Below are 16,761 nucleotides of genomic sequence, written 5' to 3' on the forward strand. Positions count from 1 at the left end.
CAAAAAAAAAAAACAACAGTTCTGTTAGAAGCCTGAAAGGTAGGACACAATGGCATCATGTGGCAGCATTCCACTAGAGTGAGTGAAGGGCTCTACACACACTTGCACACTTGCACCAGCCCAGAGGGCCCCAGCACTGTGACTTTTAGCAAACAGCCAAAAGTTCTGGACCCAGTGTCTTCTACTGAACTCAGTAACATGAACAGGCTGCTGCTTCAGCACCTGAGCATCTGGTTCCTGGTTTGATTATGTATAGGTACATGTCTACATATGGGTGTGTGCTCACATGAGTACAATGCCCTCAGAGGCCAGAGACATTGGATCCCTTGGAGGAGAAGTTACAGACCAGTTGGAAGTTATTTGGCATGGGTGCTGGGAACTGAGCTCAGGTCCTGGAAGAACTATAAGAGCTGCTGAGCCATATCTCAGGTCCCAGTTCTTGTAACTGATAAATGACTGTTGCTAAGCACTCCAATCTCAAGGACTTGAAAGAATGAAGAAAATGAGGAGGAAAAGTAACTGATGGGGGAGAAGAAATAAAGCTAGGCATAGTAGTGTATACCTTTAATCACAGCATTCAAGAGGCAGAGACACAGATTTCTGTGAGTTCAAGGCCAACCTGACTTATATAGTGAGGTCTAGGAAAGCCAGAGGAAGCAGAATTTGAAAATTACAACTCGGTACATAGAGTATATGGTATAATGCACTTCCTTGTAAGCTAACCCCTCAGCAGGCAAAGGCAGAAAGATCAGAAGTTTGCAGCCACCCTACTCTATGTAGTAAGTTCTAGAAACTGGTTGAAAACAGTAATGATACAGCGTAGCAGAAGAAAGGCCAGTGCTAGGTCTCTGCCTTATAGTCTGTATATGGTAAAGCTAGGAAGTACCTTGAGAAGAGGTAGTATTTAAAAATGGCCACCCAGGGGTGGGGCCTCATAGCAGAGGCAAGAGAGTCTCAAGACTATGGAGGAAACCTGGTCCACACAGCAAGCTCCAGGACAGGCAGTTACATAGTAAGACCCTGTCTCAAAGAGAGATGGGGTACCACCATGGCCCTCATAGCATTATGAGTGCTCCCACCATATATGTACATGTGTTTGTTCGGGTGTAAGTGTGTGCACATGTGTATGGAGACTGAAGGGCAGCCTCAGGTGTCATCCTAAAGAACACCTAAGAGATGTGCTGACCCGTGGAACTGGAGCTTACCAGTTTGACTAGATTGGATCTTCCTGTTTTTCCTGTACTAGGATTTTAAGAGCTTACTGTGTAACTATATTTTTTGAAAGCACACATGACTACCAAATGTAAAAGCAGAAATGTGTACTATTGACTCTTCCTTCTAAATGCAAACCTTGGCTTCCCAGGCCCTGTGTCCTCCCACAGCTTCTAGAGTCTGCATAGTCTTAGAGGTATAGCAGTACATAGAGGCTTCTGTGAATTTAGATGCCATTATCAAAGACAAAATGTTTTGCCTGTGTGCTCAGCCCCTTCATAGAAGCTGTCAGGTTCAGTGTGCAGTACAGCAAGTGATGGTGCCATGTGTCTTTCTTAGTGTCAGGCTCTCCTCTCCCACGGGGACACGGTGGCTGCACTTTGCTCCACATTGCCTATGGTATTCAAATCTGAGACCTAAAGCAAGCTACCACAGAACTGCGAGTAGTCAGAGCCTGTGTCTTTGCAGGCTTGTTAAGTGAAGCTGTTCCTTGACCACAGAGAAGTAGCAAGCAGGATTCTACCCAGACTGCTGGATGCCAGCCACAGCAGCTGCCAAGCTTGGTTAGACAGGCTGAAGCACAGGGGGAGGCTTTTCATGGCTCTATTCAGACCCTTCATTCCAGCAAGAGCATCCACCACTTCAGTGGTTGACCATGTTTTTGCTGTTAATAAACTTGGTATTTTGTAGGAATTCTGCTTTTATTTTGACCTGTGCTGGTTTTATGTAATTTCTATTTATGTCAGAAAATATGGCTTCTCCATGGACATAATTTTGTGTATTCAGTCTTACAGGGGTGAATGCTACAAGACAGTTTTGCTCAGTTCTTATATTGATAGTGAGTTTCCGGGAGATAACTGGCTTATTTGGACAGACCCAGCCTCGCTTGGGGTTAGAACAGTGGTGCGAGCCTGAAGAAATGTCCCTGTACCTATCATCAGATTCCCTGTGCTTGTGGAGCGCTCACATGCTGATACAGGACACAAGTCCCAGCCCTGTGCTGCACTTGACAGGGCTTCCTCCTCACTGCTGATGTGAGTCAGGCTGTCTGGCAGAACGTGAAGCTATTACATCATTTTGCAACCAAGCTGCTCTTTTGACCTCTAATGGGAAATGGTTCAGAACAAGAAAGTAAAGTCAGAAGTTGTTTGTTTCTAAGGGGTTAAAGCAGATTGTGAGAAACGCCAGGCAGCCTGATTACCTAGTGTACTTGGAGATGGGTATTCTCTAGCACTTAATTAGCTTGCAGGCACACAAGAAGCAGTGAATATTAATAAAACAGAACAGTAGTGCTGTTCAGGGTACTGTCCCCAGTGATAGCTGCGTCTCAAAAGTGCTACTGTGGGATTTGGATTGGATTAGGTTTTGTTTTGTTGCTAGCAGGGTGGGTTTCTGATTTCTATACAGACTGGCCTCAAACCTGCAGCTATTTTCTTGCCTGGCTGTTTATTTCATCCCTGAGCATTGTCGTTTCACCTGAATGCTCTGATCATTTCTAGAGGGATTGGTGTTGGGGAAAGATGCTTGCAGAGGACAGGATATAGCTGATCCAAGCAAGATCAGTGACCTCCCCCACCTCCCACTGGCTCATGGACACTAGGTTGCTGTTGTCCTGCAGTAAGGGAAGTTGCAGTTTGTCACATTCTGGAGCCTGTAGACAATGTACCAAAGTAGAAGAGCAGCTCCATGTGAGAGTCTTGACGTCTGAGCAAGGGAAGCTTGCTCCTGGGAAGCCTGTCCTTGTGCATCCCACCTGAGGCAGCTGAGACAGGTTGAGGCAGCTCCCCAGGGGCTGAGGTCTGGGAAGGCTGTCTTGGCCTTTGGGTCTGCTGCTCCTGGTTCCAAAGCTTGCTTACTCTTCAGACACAAATATGGCTGAGCTCACGTGAGTTAGCCATGGAAGAGCCATGTCCCATTCACTGCACTGAAGCTTAGGGAAGCTTAACTCCGCCTAGGTCTGGTGATTGGTAGTGTTTTAGAAGGCTTAAGAGTAGCAAAAGCTAGAGAATAGTGTCCTTGCTTCAAGCTTCAAAAGACCTCCCTCCTAGGACGTTCCCTCCTCTTCTCACTGAATCAGCAAGAGGCTGTGACACCTCTGCTGTTTTGACACAGGGACTCTAAAATTAGCACTCAGTCACCAGCCAGGGGGAAGGAGCCCATTTTCAGCAACATTGCAGTAGCTGTTAACAGAAGAGAGGTCCGAATGATCTATAGTTTTTGTAGCTATGGACAGGGAAGAGAATTTTGCTTTCCTGTATTTTGTAGAGGCTATGGGGATTAGTGGATCTGCTACAGAATTGGGAAGGGTCCCTAAATATGAAAGCCTGTGAACCTCATACACAGGCTTCCACTGTAGGACTGTCATTTAAAAATAAATAAATGGGTGGCAGTTGGAAATCCAGTGTGGTCCCCTGAAATCCTATAAAGTAAAATCACACACACATACACACAAAAAAGGAAAACTCTTTTGGGGAAAAAAAATTAGTATTTAAAAATACTTGTTTGCTTGGGTTTTGTTGGTTGGTTGGTCAGGTGGGCACTGATGCTTAGGGTGAAACAAGGTCTCATGGATGTTGTGTGCTCTCCCACTGAGCTTCATCCTCCAGCCCCACCAATGTTCTAAATGTAATTAAAGCTTGGTCTGCCTGACCCATCCAACTTCTTTACCAAAAGGTGTCAGGCTTGCTCTAGAGACAACACTTAAGCATGGGACATTGTTTTAATGCCGTGTGTTTAAAACTATTGTCGATAAACTGAAAATGTTTGCTTTGTACCAGAATTATTTGGTATATTTCAGTTTGTCACATGTCTTCTAGAGACTAGACCCTGGGTCTTTGTCTTTCCGGAGATGAGCTTGGCCTAGGAAGACAGTTTGCCGGGAGGGTCTTCCACTTCTCCTCGAGGCTTTGAGATGTGAAGCCAGTGAATTCTCCACTATATGCATAGGATTTTCTATTGATTCTTAACAGGAACCAAAACTTTCTACAAAAAGATGGATGAATTAATTACTATGGTCTGACTGTTTACTTTAACTTGCTTAATTATTCTGTTAGTATCTTGTAATCTGGAGGAATGCCAGATGAGGTGAATCAGGGTCTTACCCTCAACTGCTGACTCAGCGCTTTTCCGCTGTTTGGTCATAGTAATAATACACCAGCTGTGGGAATCTTCTTCATTTAATTGCCCCCATAAATTTGAAAAACTGCTTTTCAGTTTTGGTTACTGCTTTCTGTGTAATTTACTGGTAGTGCTGTAACTGATTGGGATAACTTGCCAGTTGTTAACAATTTGCTTAAACTGTTGCTCGGCAGAGAGCTTGATATTTAAAATGATCCATAGCTACGTGTCCTTTTTGTCATTAATCAAGGCTACTGCATTTTATTAGAATAAAGAGTGTTGTGGGAGCCAGTTCCATACTATCATTAGTAAGAAAATTAACAAATTTCACAATTGAGATAATAATATTTATATTGAGATCAAACAATTTGGAGCTGGCCACACCCTGTGTTGTCTCCTCCTCTGGCCTCTGAGCTGATACACCCTGTGGAGTTGGCAGCTGTTGGCACTGCCCTTGCCACTCATAGCAGAGGCAGGGACTCCCTGGGAGTGGTGAGGTTCCCATTGCTTTGGAATGGCACAGCTGGACCTCTTGGTTTCACTTGCTTTCTCCCCCTTTCCCAGTTTCATCCGGCTGGGGAGAGATGCCCAATGTTCACTCCAAGGCGGAGAACTCCTGGGGAGAGCCATCTTCCCCTTGTCCCCTGGTCGACAATGGCACAGCAGCATGGGGGAAGCCCCCCAGCAGTGGCAGTGGGTGGGACCATCCTGCTGAGCCCGTGGTGCCATTTGGAAGAGCCAGCGCTCCTGCTGCTGCCCCAGCCCTGTGCAAACCAGGTAAGCCAACATGCTTGGGGCAGGGGAAATAGATCAGTAAGATTATTTGCTGTGCAAGTATAAGGACCCAAGTTCAAATCTCCAGCACCTCTATAAAAAGCCAGGCGTGGCTGGACCGTGGTGGCGCACGCCTTTAATCCCAGCACTTGGGAGGCAGAGGCAGGCGGATTTCTGAGTTCCAGGCCAGCCTGGTCTACAGAGTGAGTTCCAGGACAGCCAGGGCTACATAGAGAAACCCTGTCTCGAAAAAACAAAACAAAAAAAAACAAAAAACAAAAAAAAAAAAGCCAGGTGTGACAAACCCAGAATTGGAGGGCAGAAACAGTGTATGCTAGGAGCTCCCTGGCCAGCTAGTGTAGCCAAAATGGTTGGCTTCAGATTTATTAGGAGACGATGCCATAAGGGAATCAGGTAAAAGTGATAGAAGAAGGCACCATCTGAATGCGGATTATGAATCTATGAATTTATATGCCTGTACCACACACACACACACCTTATGTAAATAAAATGGGTCTGAGGATTCTAGTTACAGAGATTTTTTTTCACTGAATTTTAAAGCCTATTTATTTATTTATTTATTTATTTATTTATTTATTTATTTATCCAGGCAGGGTTTCTCTGTGTAGCCCCGGCTGTCTGATTGAGGTCTTGCTTAGCATTTTGCAAGGCCCTGGGTTACATCCCTATCTTGAAAAGACCATGAATAGAAACAATAGGTAACTATTTCCGTGACTGCAGAATTGTTTGGGATTTTTGCTTGTCAATAGATGTGTGTCCGGGGGTTGGTTGGCTGAGTGGAGGCAGGGTCTCACTAGGCACCCTGGCTGCTCTGGGGCTTTGCAGGTTGAGTTGAGTTTGAGCTTTGTAGATCTCAAACTCACAGAGATCCTCCTGCCTCTGCTTCCAAGAACTGGGATTGAAGGTGAAGCTAAGACCTAAAAGAAAGACAGTGACATTTTTCAGGAGACCACATTGAAGCTGCATTTTCATCTGTGAAGAGACTGCTACCTCCTCTGTAGTCTCGGCCTTGGCTTTCGAATACCTGTGTGTCTAGATGGAGGGTAGAGTGGTAGAGGGAGTTTGGATCGGTACAGCTGCAGTTCTAAAGGGAAACATTACACTTGCATCCTGTACCTCTCTAATTGAAAAGAAATAGATTACGATAACAATAGCTCCTGTTTCCCCGCCCCTTGTGTTCTGGTGACACAGGTTTCTTCTCAGGACAGGGGAGTCTGACAAGTTCCTCACCATTCTCTTTCAGCTTCCAAATCTATGCAAGAAGGCTGGGGCAGTGGTGCGGACGAGATGAACCTGGGCACCAGCCAGTGGGAGGATGAGGACGGGGACATGTGGAACAATGCTGCCTCCCAAGAAAGCAGCTCATCCTGCAGCTCCTGGGGCAATGCCTCAAAAAAAGGACTTCAGAAGGTAGGTGCTACTGGGGAGGCCAGGAGGCTGGGGTGCCTGTCCTGCAGTCTAGGCCGGTCTAGTGATTGCTGGGAAAACAGAACTCACTCTAGGTAGGCTTGGGACCCTAATCTCTCTGTACATTGACAAAACCAAAACTATTTTCAGGGCTGGGCATGGTGGTACATGCTGTTAATCCCAGCACTCAGGAGATAAAAGCAGGCAGATCTCTGTGAGTTCTAGGCCAGCCTGGTCTACAGAGTGAGTTTTAGGACATCAAGGTCTACCCAGAGAAACCCTGTCTTGAAAAAAACAATTAAAAAGCTATTTTTAAATATTAATAGGATTTTGTCTTTTCCAGTAAGTTCTTTTTTGGGAGTGAGGTAGTGTATGGACTGCAACAAAATCATAAAACCTGTACATAACAGGTAATGTCTTAATTAAAGCCAAAGACTGGGAGGGAGAATGGGGGTGGGAGCTATCATTTACATAATTGAAAAAGCTGGCCTCCCTGATGTGTGCAAGTATCCAATAGGAAAATGAACAAAGAATGTAAAACTGATCAGAAGGGGATACAAGTTGCCAGCCATCATATAAGAAGTTGGTGATCTCAACTCACAGAGCAGCACTAATTCAGAAACTGACTGAGCACTCCTAATAGCCGGGCTCCTCCGTCCTCACTGCCAGAGCAGGACAGTGAGTGACGTGCAGGCTCCGTGTGCTCTCCAGGCTGCAGGCACTGCATCTCCCTGCCACCTTGCTGGCGTGTACACTCGTGTCACTGCATATTGATGCAACACTGTTGTTGGCTGCGCACATACACAGTTCTTTGGGACCTCGCCATCACACATGAGAATGATTACACTTTAGTGTAGCAGCCAGTTAGAATCCATCTGCACATCCTCACACGAGGAACCAAACACTTCCCTTGTACTTAATGGGAACGGCAATAGATGAGAAAGGCAAAGTACAAAAACCATACCTAGCACAGGCCAGCGGTCGGTAGGGAGGAAAGGAGCCATAGCAGCTTCTCTATGCTGTCCACACCTTCTGTTCTCTGGACATAGAGAAAATGATCCTTAAAGAGAGACTTGTTGGAAGAGATCAGGATCTAGACAGTATTGTGGACTTTTTACTTTATTTCTTTTGTAGTTTGGAATTATTAATTTATTACTATTTAGAAAATGGTATTGAAAATAATTCATTAAGAAGCAGACAGAACCCAGAAATTGAAATCAGCCTGTCTGTAGATAAAGAATAGGAATGATTACAGACATGAAGAGAAGTTGTTTTATGGTGGGGCTGGGTAATCCAGTTGCCATAGGACCAGAAATCCTGAAATAGTAAGTCGCAGTTGGGATTTGGCCCTGGCAGCATGCTCTCCAGGGGAGCTGCCTACCAGGGTGGCACAGTGCCTCCCTGCTGCTCCAGCACCACGTGCTCTCCTGTGGAAGAGGGCGGTGGTACACACCTGTGACCCCAGCACTTGGACAGTGAAGGTGAGGAGGGTCAGGAGTTCAAGGTCACCCTCAGCCATAAAGCAAGTTTAAAGCCAGCCTGGGCTACATGAGACCCTGTCTTAAAAGAAAGAAAGAGAGGGAACCACAGAAGGGAAGGTAGTGGGGAGGGGAAGTAAGCATATTACGGCAGACACTTTGTGACGGGTGACACGTACACCCTTCCACCCTGTCCACCTGCTTCCCAGGCCGGCTGTGCCCTGCCCCGGGCTACCCTTTCTCTGTGCTCAGCCTCTCTCCTCCTCTCCTCTAGCATCTCCTCTCACCTGAGTGCGGGCCAGACTATGGATAAAGATGCATGGTTAAGATCAGCAGGTTGTTGTTCTTCTCTTGTGTGGCTCTTTCCCAAGAGCTGTGCATTTTGTCCTTGTTGAGAATAAATTGTATATGAAGATAAAAACCATGAAATGTTTAGGAAACTTGACAGTGCTGAAAGCTTCCAAGACATTCCTGTGACCTGTGGGAATAATGTACATTGTGATCAAACAAGTACTTTTATAAGAAGAGAAGCGATTACCCTGCTTTTTGCTAATCCATAAATGACAGACATAACAGCCTTCAGACGCACCCTGCAGTTTCCCACACTGTTAACCACAGATGATGTCGGCTCTGAGGGTCAGCAAGGTTCAGGGTTAACTCACAAATTCTGTAGCTGCAGTCACTGAGTTTGGGTGATCATCCACTTTTGTTGTTAGATCTTGTTTTTTTTTTTTTGTTCGTTTGTTTGTTTTGTCTTGTTTTGTTTTGTTTTGTTTTGTTTCGAGACAGGGTTTCTCTATGTAGCCCTGGCTGTCCTGGAACTCACTCTGTAGACCAGGCTGGCCTGGAACTCAGAAATCTGCCTGCCTCTGCCTCCCAAGTGCTGGGATTAAAGGCGTGCGCCACCACTACCAGGCTAGATTTTGTTTTGTTTTATTTGGTTTTTGGTTTTTGTCTTTTGGTTTTGAAACAAGGTTTCTCTGCGCAGCCCTGGCTGTCTTGGAACTTGCTCTATTAACTACTATTAATAGAGTGGCTCTAATAGTAGCTGGCTCGAACTCAAGAGATTTGCCTGCCTCTGCCTCTCACTTGCTGGGTTTAAAGGCGTGTGCCACCAGCACCCAGGTGTTGTCACCCATTTCTAAAACATAGTAAAAGTAAGTCCTGGGCTTTTCCTTTGTCCACTCTGTTCCAGGGCATGAAGACACCTGGCAAACAGGATGAGGCCTGGATCATGAGCCGGCTGATCAAACAACTCACAGACATGGGCTTCCCGGTAACTGACACCCTGATACTCCTCCCACGACTCCAGTGGACAGCCTGCAAGCATTCCCTAGCCAGTCTGTTGTGTGTGATGAGGCACAGATGCCCTATGGATGGCGTCACTATCTAATTATTTGTTGAGTTCCTTATGTAGTAAGTGAAAAGACCCAGCAAGAAGCTGAGTACAATTAGACACCAACCTCCCCAAAGCATCTGCAACGCCAGCCTCATTCCTGTGTCCCGAGGAAGCGCCTCAGTCTTCCCAGTGCGTAGGTCAGGTGACAGAGGCCAGAGAGCAGGCTAGTGCCTGTGTTCCATATGCAAACCCTTCATGGCTTCCTGCCAAGTCATTGTCCCAGTGTGCATCTGTTACTCAGTCACTGTACATGTACCTGAGAGGAGTCCAGAACAGCCTCGTGCCTTCCTCGTGCTTTACGCTGATGCTGCATAAATGACGGTACAGCTTTAATTTCTATACATGTGTGTGAGCCTATCTTCATTTATGAACCTACAAAGACTAGAAGTGAGTGTGCGATCCCCTGGGTGTTAGAAACTGAACAAAGTCCTCTGCAAGCTCTTAACCTCTGAGCCATCTCTCCAGCCATTATTTTTATATTTCAGTTCATTAATTTGTTTCTGTGTGTGATATTTTGTCTGTATTATGCCTGTATCCCGCATGTGTACCTGCTGCCTTCAGAAGCCACAGAAAGGCATTAGATCTCCTACAGTTAGATTTACAGACTGTTGTGAACTACCTTGTGGGGGCTAGGAATCTAACCCAGGTCCCCTGAGAGCATCCAGTAGTCTTCATATGTATATATGTGTGCTTGTGTATGAGTTTGTATGTATGAATGTGGTTCCTGCAGAGGCCAAAAAAAGGAGTGTCAGATCTCTTAGAACTACAATTGTTATAGGCATTTGTGAGCCACCAAGTAGGGCGCTGGATTATGGTCCTTTGCAAGAACTGTATGTGATGTTGACTGTTCAGCTATCTCTCTAGCCCCTAGCAAACAACTTTTGATTTTCTTCAGGAATTAGTCTGTTCTGATAAAATGACAGTTACCAGCATCTGATCTGATTGCTTTTTTTGAGTTTTGGCCAAAAGTTTGGGTGACAGAGACTGGGGTTGATGACATATGAAAGGTTGATGTTACATACCTCCTGGCACTCAAGAGTGACAGGTAAAACGGGGATATGCATGTGAAGAGTCCAGAGCTCTGTGGTTCTGCCGAGTTCTGCAGTTTTGCAGTGCAGAAACAAGTGTAGGCATGCTTACAAGCTTCCTACAGCCTCACTGTTTAAAGACTGGTTTGTTTGTTTGTTTGTTTATGTATACTTACGTGTGTGAGTACACTGTCCCCCTGTTCTGGCATCGCAGTCCATCACAGATGGTTGTGAGCCACCATGTGCTTGCTGGGAATTGAACTCAGGACCTCTGGAAGAGCAGTCAGTGCTCTTAACTGCTGAGCCATCTCTCCAGCCCCCAAATCCCATATTTTTATTTCTTGTTAAGTACAAGTTTTCTTTCTTTGTTTTTGAGACAAGATCTCACTGTATAGCCCAGACTGGCCTCAAATGCCTAGAAATCTGTCTGTTGAGATTGAAGGTGTGAGCTGCAATGTCCAGCCAAATACAAGTTCTTGACTCTCCATTCTAGACTCAGTACAGTTAGTTTTAGCTACAAGTGTTTTCTATTACAAGACATCTCTATAGCATTCAGGAGGCAGAGGCAGAGTATACATATAGATGAACCATCGCATCTGTCATTAAGAATAAAAAGATGCTGTTTCTGACCTCAACAAAAGAGAAGAACATTTCCAATTTCCAAAACTAGTGCTTGCTGCCACTTGTCCGCTGAGCTGTTGAGGAGTTACTCTGGTTGTCTGTCTCTGTGCGCTGCTAATCAGAGTTCTGTTTCCCCCCCACTAGAGAGAGCCAGCTGAAGAGGCCTTGAAGAGCAACAGTATGAACCTTGACCAGGCCATGAGTAAGTGACAGGGCATCTGTTCCCAGGTGTCTCTTGGGAACTTTTGCTTTGTAGAACCATTTGCTTATAGTCATCGTTAAACCTGAAGAGGTGGGTAGACAAATCCAGGCTCAGGGGGAGAAGAAGCACAGTACACCCCAGTCATATGTCCAGTGCCTCTTCTGGGGTAACCCATGAAGGCTCCCACAAGCCTGCTGGCCACACTGTTTCAGAATACTTTATTTAACACGTTTTTCTAATAAAATGTGAGCTAATCAGGATATAATGTTTCCTGATCCTGGGTAATGTGGTTGTATTTTTTTTTTTTACCCAGACTGCCAGCTGTACTATCCATTATGCATATTTTTGTAATGTATATGCATGAAGTGTGTGGGGCCACACGTGCTGTGGTACATGTGTGTGAAATGTGTGTGATACATGTGTTCGGGTCAGAGGACAACTTCTGTGGAGTCAGTTCTCTACAGCTTTTCCTTGGCTTCTGGGGATCAAACTCAGCAGGCTTGAATGATAAGCACCTCTACTGCTAAGCCACACTGCCAGTTCACTCCATAGACCTGTTTGTTGACCTGTCCATAGCTCTAAGCGTGCTGTGGATGCCAACCTCAGTGCCTCCTGAGGAGCCTCACCAGTGGAATCCCTTCTCCTCCTTCATCTCCCTGCTGGGATTTGTTAGCACTGGACCTACAAGATGCAGTGCTGTGGCTCATGCCTGAAAGAAAATGACCTGGGACATGGCAATTTCTCTGCAAGGCATAGCTAACTCTCTTGCTTTAGATACCACATAGCACTATATTAGGGAGCATTCCAAGAGCAACAGGAAACACACAGTTATTAAGAGTGTAGCAGCAAATGCACCACAGATACTCTTCAGTATAAGGTCCAGTAAGAGTGTGGAGCACTCCCTTGTCTGACCTGAACTGGACACTTATCAGTCAGTCAGGTTTCCTCTAACCTCCAGGGTCCACAAGGGACCATCGCATGCTACAGTAAGTGGATGCAGACCCATGAGTGATGGGACAGGCGGTAGAGTGTGCATGTAAAAACCAAGCATGCTGTGTACACTGTAAAGCAGGGACGCCAGGCAAGTGGAAGCAGTGACATCCAAACACATGGAGTAGGCCAAAGCTTGCTCACGGCAGGCAGTGACCACGAGGGAGGTAGTGATCTCAAGTTACATCAGTGGGAAGGCCTCTGGGATGATGGCTTGAAGGAAGGAAGCAAGTACATGAAGACCTGGGAGCAGAGGAAGTTCAACCCGGGAGAGGAGGATGATGAACTGCCTAGGGGCTGGCAGGTGCAGTGTGGCTAGAGTGGCCGGGAGCAGGGCAAGCAGGTCCAATCACAGGTGTGCAGGGTGGTCCTAGGTCTCCAGAGTAGTCCTAGCTCATGGTGCCGGGCTCCATCGTCCATCCTGTCCTTTACTCGTTCATTCTCAGTGTTGATCTCCATGTTGTACCCAGGTGCTCTGCTGGAAAAGAAGGTGGACATGGACAAACGTGGACTGGGAATGACCGACTACAATGGAATGGTCACCAAACCCCTCGGCTGCCGCCCACCAATCTCCAAAGAGTCTTCCATGGACCGCCCCACCTTCCTTGACAAGGTATGGATCTAGGCAGCTGTCTTAATTCTGCCTTCAACACGAAGTCTTTATCTGCATTGTGTCCTTAAAGCAAGTCAGATGGAAAGTTAGGACATTTCAGTGGCTTTTGCCTCAAGTTTCCTAACACGGAAGAATGTATGACTCAGAGGTGCTGTTGCGTTATACATGATACCGTAAGGAGTGGAAAATGCTGGAATTAAAACTGACTCTCCTTGTTAGTATGTGAACCTGACAGGTTTCTATTCAGTTACGCAGTAGGCCAGGGTCATCACATTTTCTGTCTCACTTGAAATATTCAGTTCTTCTGACTGGAGATGATCCATAGCAGGTTTGACCCTAGAAAAGGACTGGGAAGCAGGGCAGTTATGGCACAGGTTTTAATCCAAGCACTTGGGAGGCAGAGGCAGGTGGATCTCTGAGTTCAGGACAGCCAAGTCTACCCAGAGAAACCCTGTCTCAAAAAAAACAAAACAAAAACAAAGACAAAACAAAACCAGCAAACAAAAAAAAGCAGTGGTGGCACACATGCGCCTTTAATCCCAGCACTTGGGAGGCAGAGGCAGGTGGATTTCTGAGTTTGAGGCCAGCCTGGTCTACAGAGTGAGTGCCAGGACAGCCAGGGCTACACAAAGAAACCCTATCTCAGAAAAAAAAATAAGTGAAGGGCGGTTCACCTGTGTCCAGCTGGACACATTAGTACCCATGGGAATTTCCCTACACATTTTAAGTCCAGTCAAAACTCTGTCCCCCTTTAGTATCTCATGGGAAGTTGTCTCTTTCTTCAGAGTAGTATGACTCCAAAAGGAGAGAACATCACATTAAATTCAATTTCAGTATTGAACCCTGAAAATAAAACTGAAGCAAGAAAAGACAAATCTAGAAATGACAAAGAAGTGAGGCTTGGTGGCAATAGCCTGTAATTCCAACTTCCCCAGAGACTGAACAAGACCCTGTCTCCAAGGAAAGGGAATATCTGAGGATGTTAGCTTGATAGAGAGCTCTTGCCCTCATACACTGGAGCCCAGATTCCATCTAAATTCTGTTCCCAGAAGGGCTCTTGACACCCTGACAGGACTTGACAGGCCCGGAGTCTCTTCATGTTCCACACAGACAGAGGAGCTGTGACACGCATGGTCAGGAGCACTTTATACTAAAAAATATTTGTCTGAAATTGTCTGACTTTGCACCACTGTGTCTATTTTTATTTGCGGAATCTAGAAGTAAAATTAGGCCCTGAGCTCCTTGGTTAAAGTGTGGAGTAATCTGCAGGTAGCTGTGTTGCTAGCTGAGATGTTAGGTTTGCAGAGCTTGGCAGTTAGGTGACCTTAGACCTGGAGTCGGTAGCGTTTTCTGTTCACGCTGCTCTCCTGAGTAAGCCAGTGCTGTGTGGAGGTGGAGGCTGTGCCCTCGGAGTCTGCAGCTCACAGGCCGGGGCAGTGGAGAGTGGGAACAGTGCTAGAAGCTATAGTGTGTGCTTGTTGGGGTCTTAACAAACAGCATCGTAATCCTCTTTCTCTCTTTCTTCTCTCCTCCTGTTGCCATGTCCTCCATTCCCTCATCATCCTTCAATTCTTTATCCATCCACCCCACTCCCACCCCACTATTTCCGTGGGAAACTGTTTGGTGCTCTGCGTGCTGGCGGGCACCGCACACAGCTCACCCTTTCTTTCTCCAATCAGGATGGCGGCCTCGTGGAAGAGCCCACGACTTCACCGTTTTTGCCTTCCCCAAGCCTGAAGCTCCCCCTTTCCAACAGTGCACTCCCCAATCAGGCCCTGGGTGGGATTGCCTCAGGGCTGGGCATGCAAAACTTGAACTCTTCTAGACAGGTAAGGCTGTTGGGAAAGAGCAGGGAGTGGTCTGCATTCCTTCTCCTGACTTTTCTAACCTGGTAGAGGAAAAAAAAATACTGTTTTCAGTTGATATTTTAATCCTAAAGTATGAGGAAATACGTAAAGCTACTGAAATGCTCTCAGGACTCAGGACACCACTCCTTGGGGTGCTCAGAGAAGCTCAGCATTGAATGACAGTTCTTGAAATTTAGTCACTCTATAGGAATGTTTCAAGGTTGTTTCCATGCTGAACTAAAATGTATTTAAGCTCCTCTCTGCCCTCCAAACTCCAAGTCATTGCTGCTGATTGAAGTGCTGGTCTGTTACCACGTGTTCTTCACCATGGGGATGGGAAATCCCTCTCCAGAAACAGAGGGGACTTCTGTGAAATTTGCAGAGTCTGTCATGCTCTGTGTAAGAGATCCCCAGAAAGAGACTGAGAGGCCTGAGTGCCTGTGGCCACTGCAGATTATCAGGGACCTGTCAGCTGTTAGCAGCTCCTTGGTCATGTTTAGTGGGAAGATGGAACCCTAGAAACCCACAGTGTATTGGACACAGGCAGGCATAGCAGGCTCTGCTGTCAGTGCCTCTCTGTCAGCTTTCCCAAAAACACCCATCATACTCCACGCCAGCGGCTAGGTAGCTCATGCCACAGTATAGAGAGCACCCCCAAGTGTGTGTGGTATGTGGGACACCAGGTTAACTCTCTGACTTTGCTAACTGACTTGGTCTCCGGGTTTGTTGAAGTGAGTGCTGTGTTTCTCAGCGCACTGTGACTTTTCTGCTTCCCACTGGTCAGTATGTGCTCTCTGCCTCACTGAACACAGCCTTCAGGGAGGAGGGGTGTCTCCCAGACTCTTAGCTTAGCACCAGTATTTTTGAGTCATCCTTAATTACCTCTTTAACTGTGACAGCTGTATTTGGGGACACTTTAAAATGCAGTCATGTGTGTATCCTGTGTTTTAAAATTATAGGCAGTTCCCTAAGCTGGTTCTTCATCCTCCATAACCTGTACAAAAAACATTTGTCCAAAGTGCACTTAAGGACCAGGTTGAAGGGGCAGGAAACAGCAGAAGCATTGGCTGGCATTCTTGGTGGGAAACCTATCACCCAGCCCTTCCCCAACTTGCCTGCCCCACCTCTTACTAGCTCTTCTGTCTTCTGCAGATCCCGAGTGGCAATCTGGGTGTGTTTGGCAGTAGCGGAGCAGCACAAGCCAGGACCATGCAGCAGCCGCCAGTGCAGCCTCTTAATTCCTCCCAGCCCAGCCTCCGCGCTCAAGTGCCTCAGTTTCTATCCCCTCAGGTCTGACCAATAAGCTTTGCACACTCTGCTTGGTATGGTTTTGATCTGGATCTGGCTGGATCCCAGAAATTACTGTGATAACCCTGACAGTAATATCCTGGGCTATTTGGAATGAAAAGGAGCAGACTCCTCTTGGTATAGAACATCAAGAAGGTTACCAGAACATCCAAGACAAGGGGTGTGTCGGTAACATAGCAGGTGACGGTGTGTGTGTGTGCACAGAGCCTGGTGACGGTGTGTGAGTGTGTGTGTGTGTGTGTGCACGCACAGAGCCTGGTGATGATGGTATGTGAATGTGTGTACATAGAGCCTGGTGATGGTGTGTGTGTGTGAGTGTGTGTGCGCACAGAGCCTGGTGACCTTGCCTTTAACCCCAGCATGCAGGAAGTAAGGACAGGCAGAACTCTGTGAATTTGAAGCTAACCTAGTCTACAGAGTTCAGGACAGCCAGGGCTACATAAAGAAACAGAGTGTGTGTGTATGGGTGTGCGCGCGCGTGTGTATGCACACGCACGTGTATGCACACGCACGATACAGGTTGGGGATTATATTTAGTATATACTAGCTGATCATTGCCAGATGAGATTGGTGGGGAGGTTGTAGTGTTTGCTCATTGTTTTCAATTGTGTCTGTGTCCTAGTTAGGGTTGTTCCTGCTGTGATAAAACACAGGACCAAAGCAAGCTGGGGAGGAGACAGTTGGTGACTGAGTGAGAGCAGGAGAGGACCCTGGAGGCAGCGCAGTTGGTGACTGAGTGAGAGC

At 46.5% G+C, this 16,761-nt stretch overlaps 1 protein-coding gene across 5 annotated transcripts in view; it reads left to right on the forward strand.

Moving 5' to 3' along the window:
- The window catches only part of Tnrc6c (trinucleotide repeat containing adaptor 6C), a 112,534-nt gene that overhangs the window by 73,942 nt on the left and 21,831 nt on the right, over positions 1-16,761 (forward strand). For 3 of the 5 annotated variants that reach the window (XM_031352978.1, XM_031352977.1, XM_031352980.1), the window contains 7 exons: positions 4,894-5,106; positions 6,368-6,534; positions 9,205-9,285; positions 11,202-11,259; positions 12,720-12,862; positions 14,518-14,691; positions 15,862-15,999. In XM_031352978.1, the coding sequence (XP_031208838.1) occupies positions 4,894-5,106; positions 6,368-6,534; positions 9,205-9,285; positions 11,202-11,259; positions 12,720-12,862; positions 14,518-14,691; positions 15,862-15,999 (974 nt within the window). The remainder of the gene's footprint in view (positions 1-4,893; positions 5,107-6,367; positions 6,535-9,204; positions 9,286-11,201; positions 11,260-12,719; positions 12,863-14,517; positions 14,692-15,861; positions 16,000-16,761) is intronic. The other 2 variants (XM_031352976.1, XM_031352979.1) reach the window with 2 other exon arrangements.

This window comes from Mastomys coucha, unplaced genomic scaffold, assembly GCF_008632895.1.
Source record: "Mastomys coucha isolate ucsf_1 unplaced genomic scaffold, UCSF_Mcou_1 pScaffold5, whole genome shotgun sequence".
Taxonomy (NCBI): domain Eukaryota; kingdom Metazoa; phylum Chordata; class Mammalia; order Rodentia; family Muridae; genus Mastomys; species Mastomys coucha.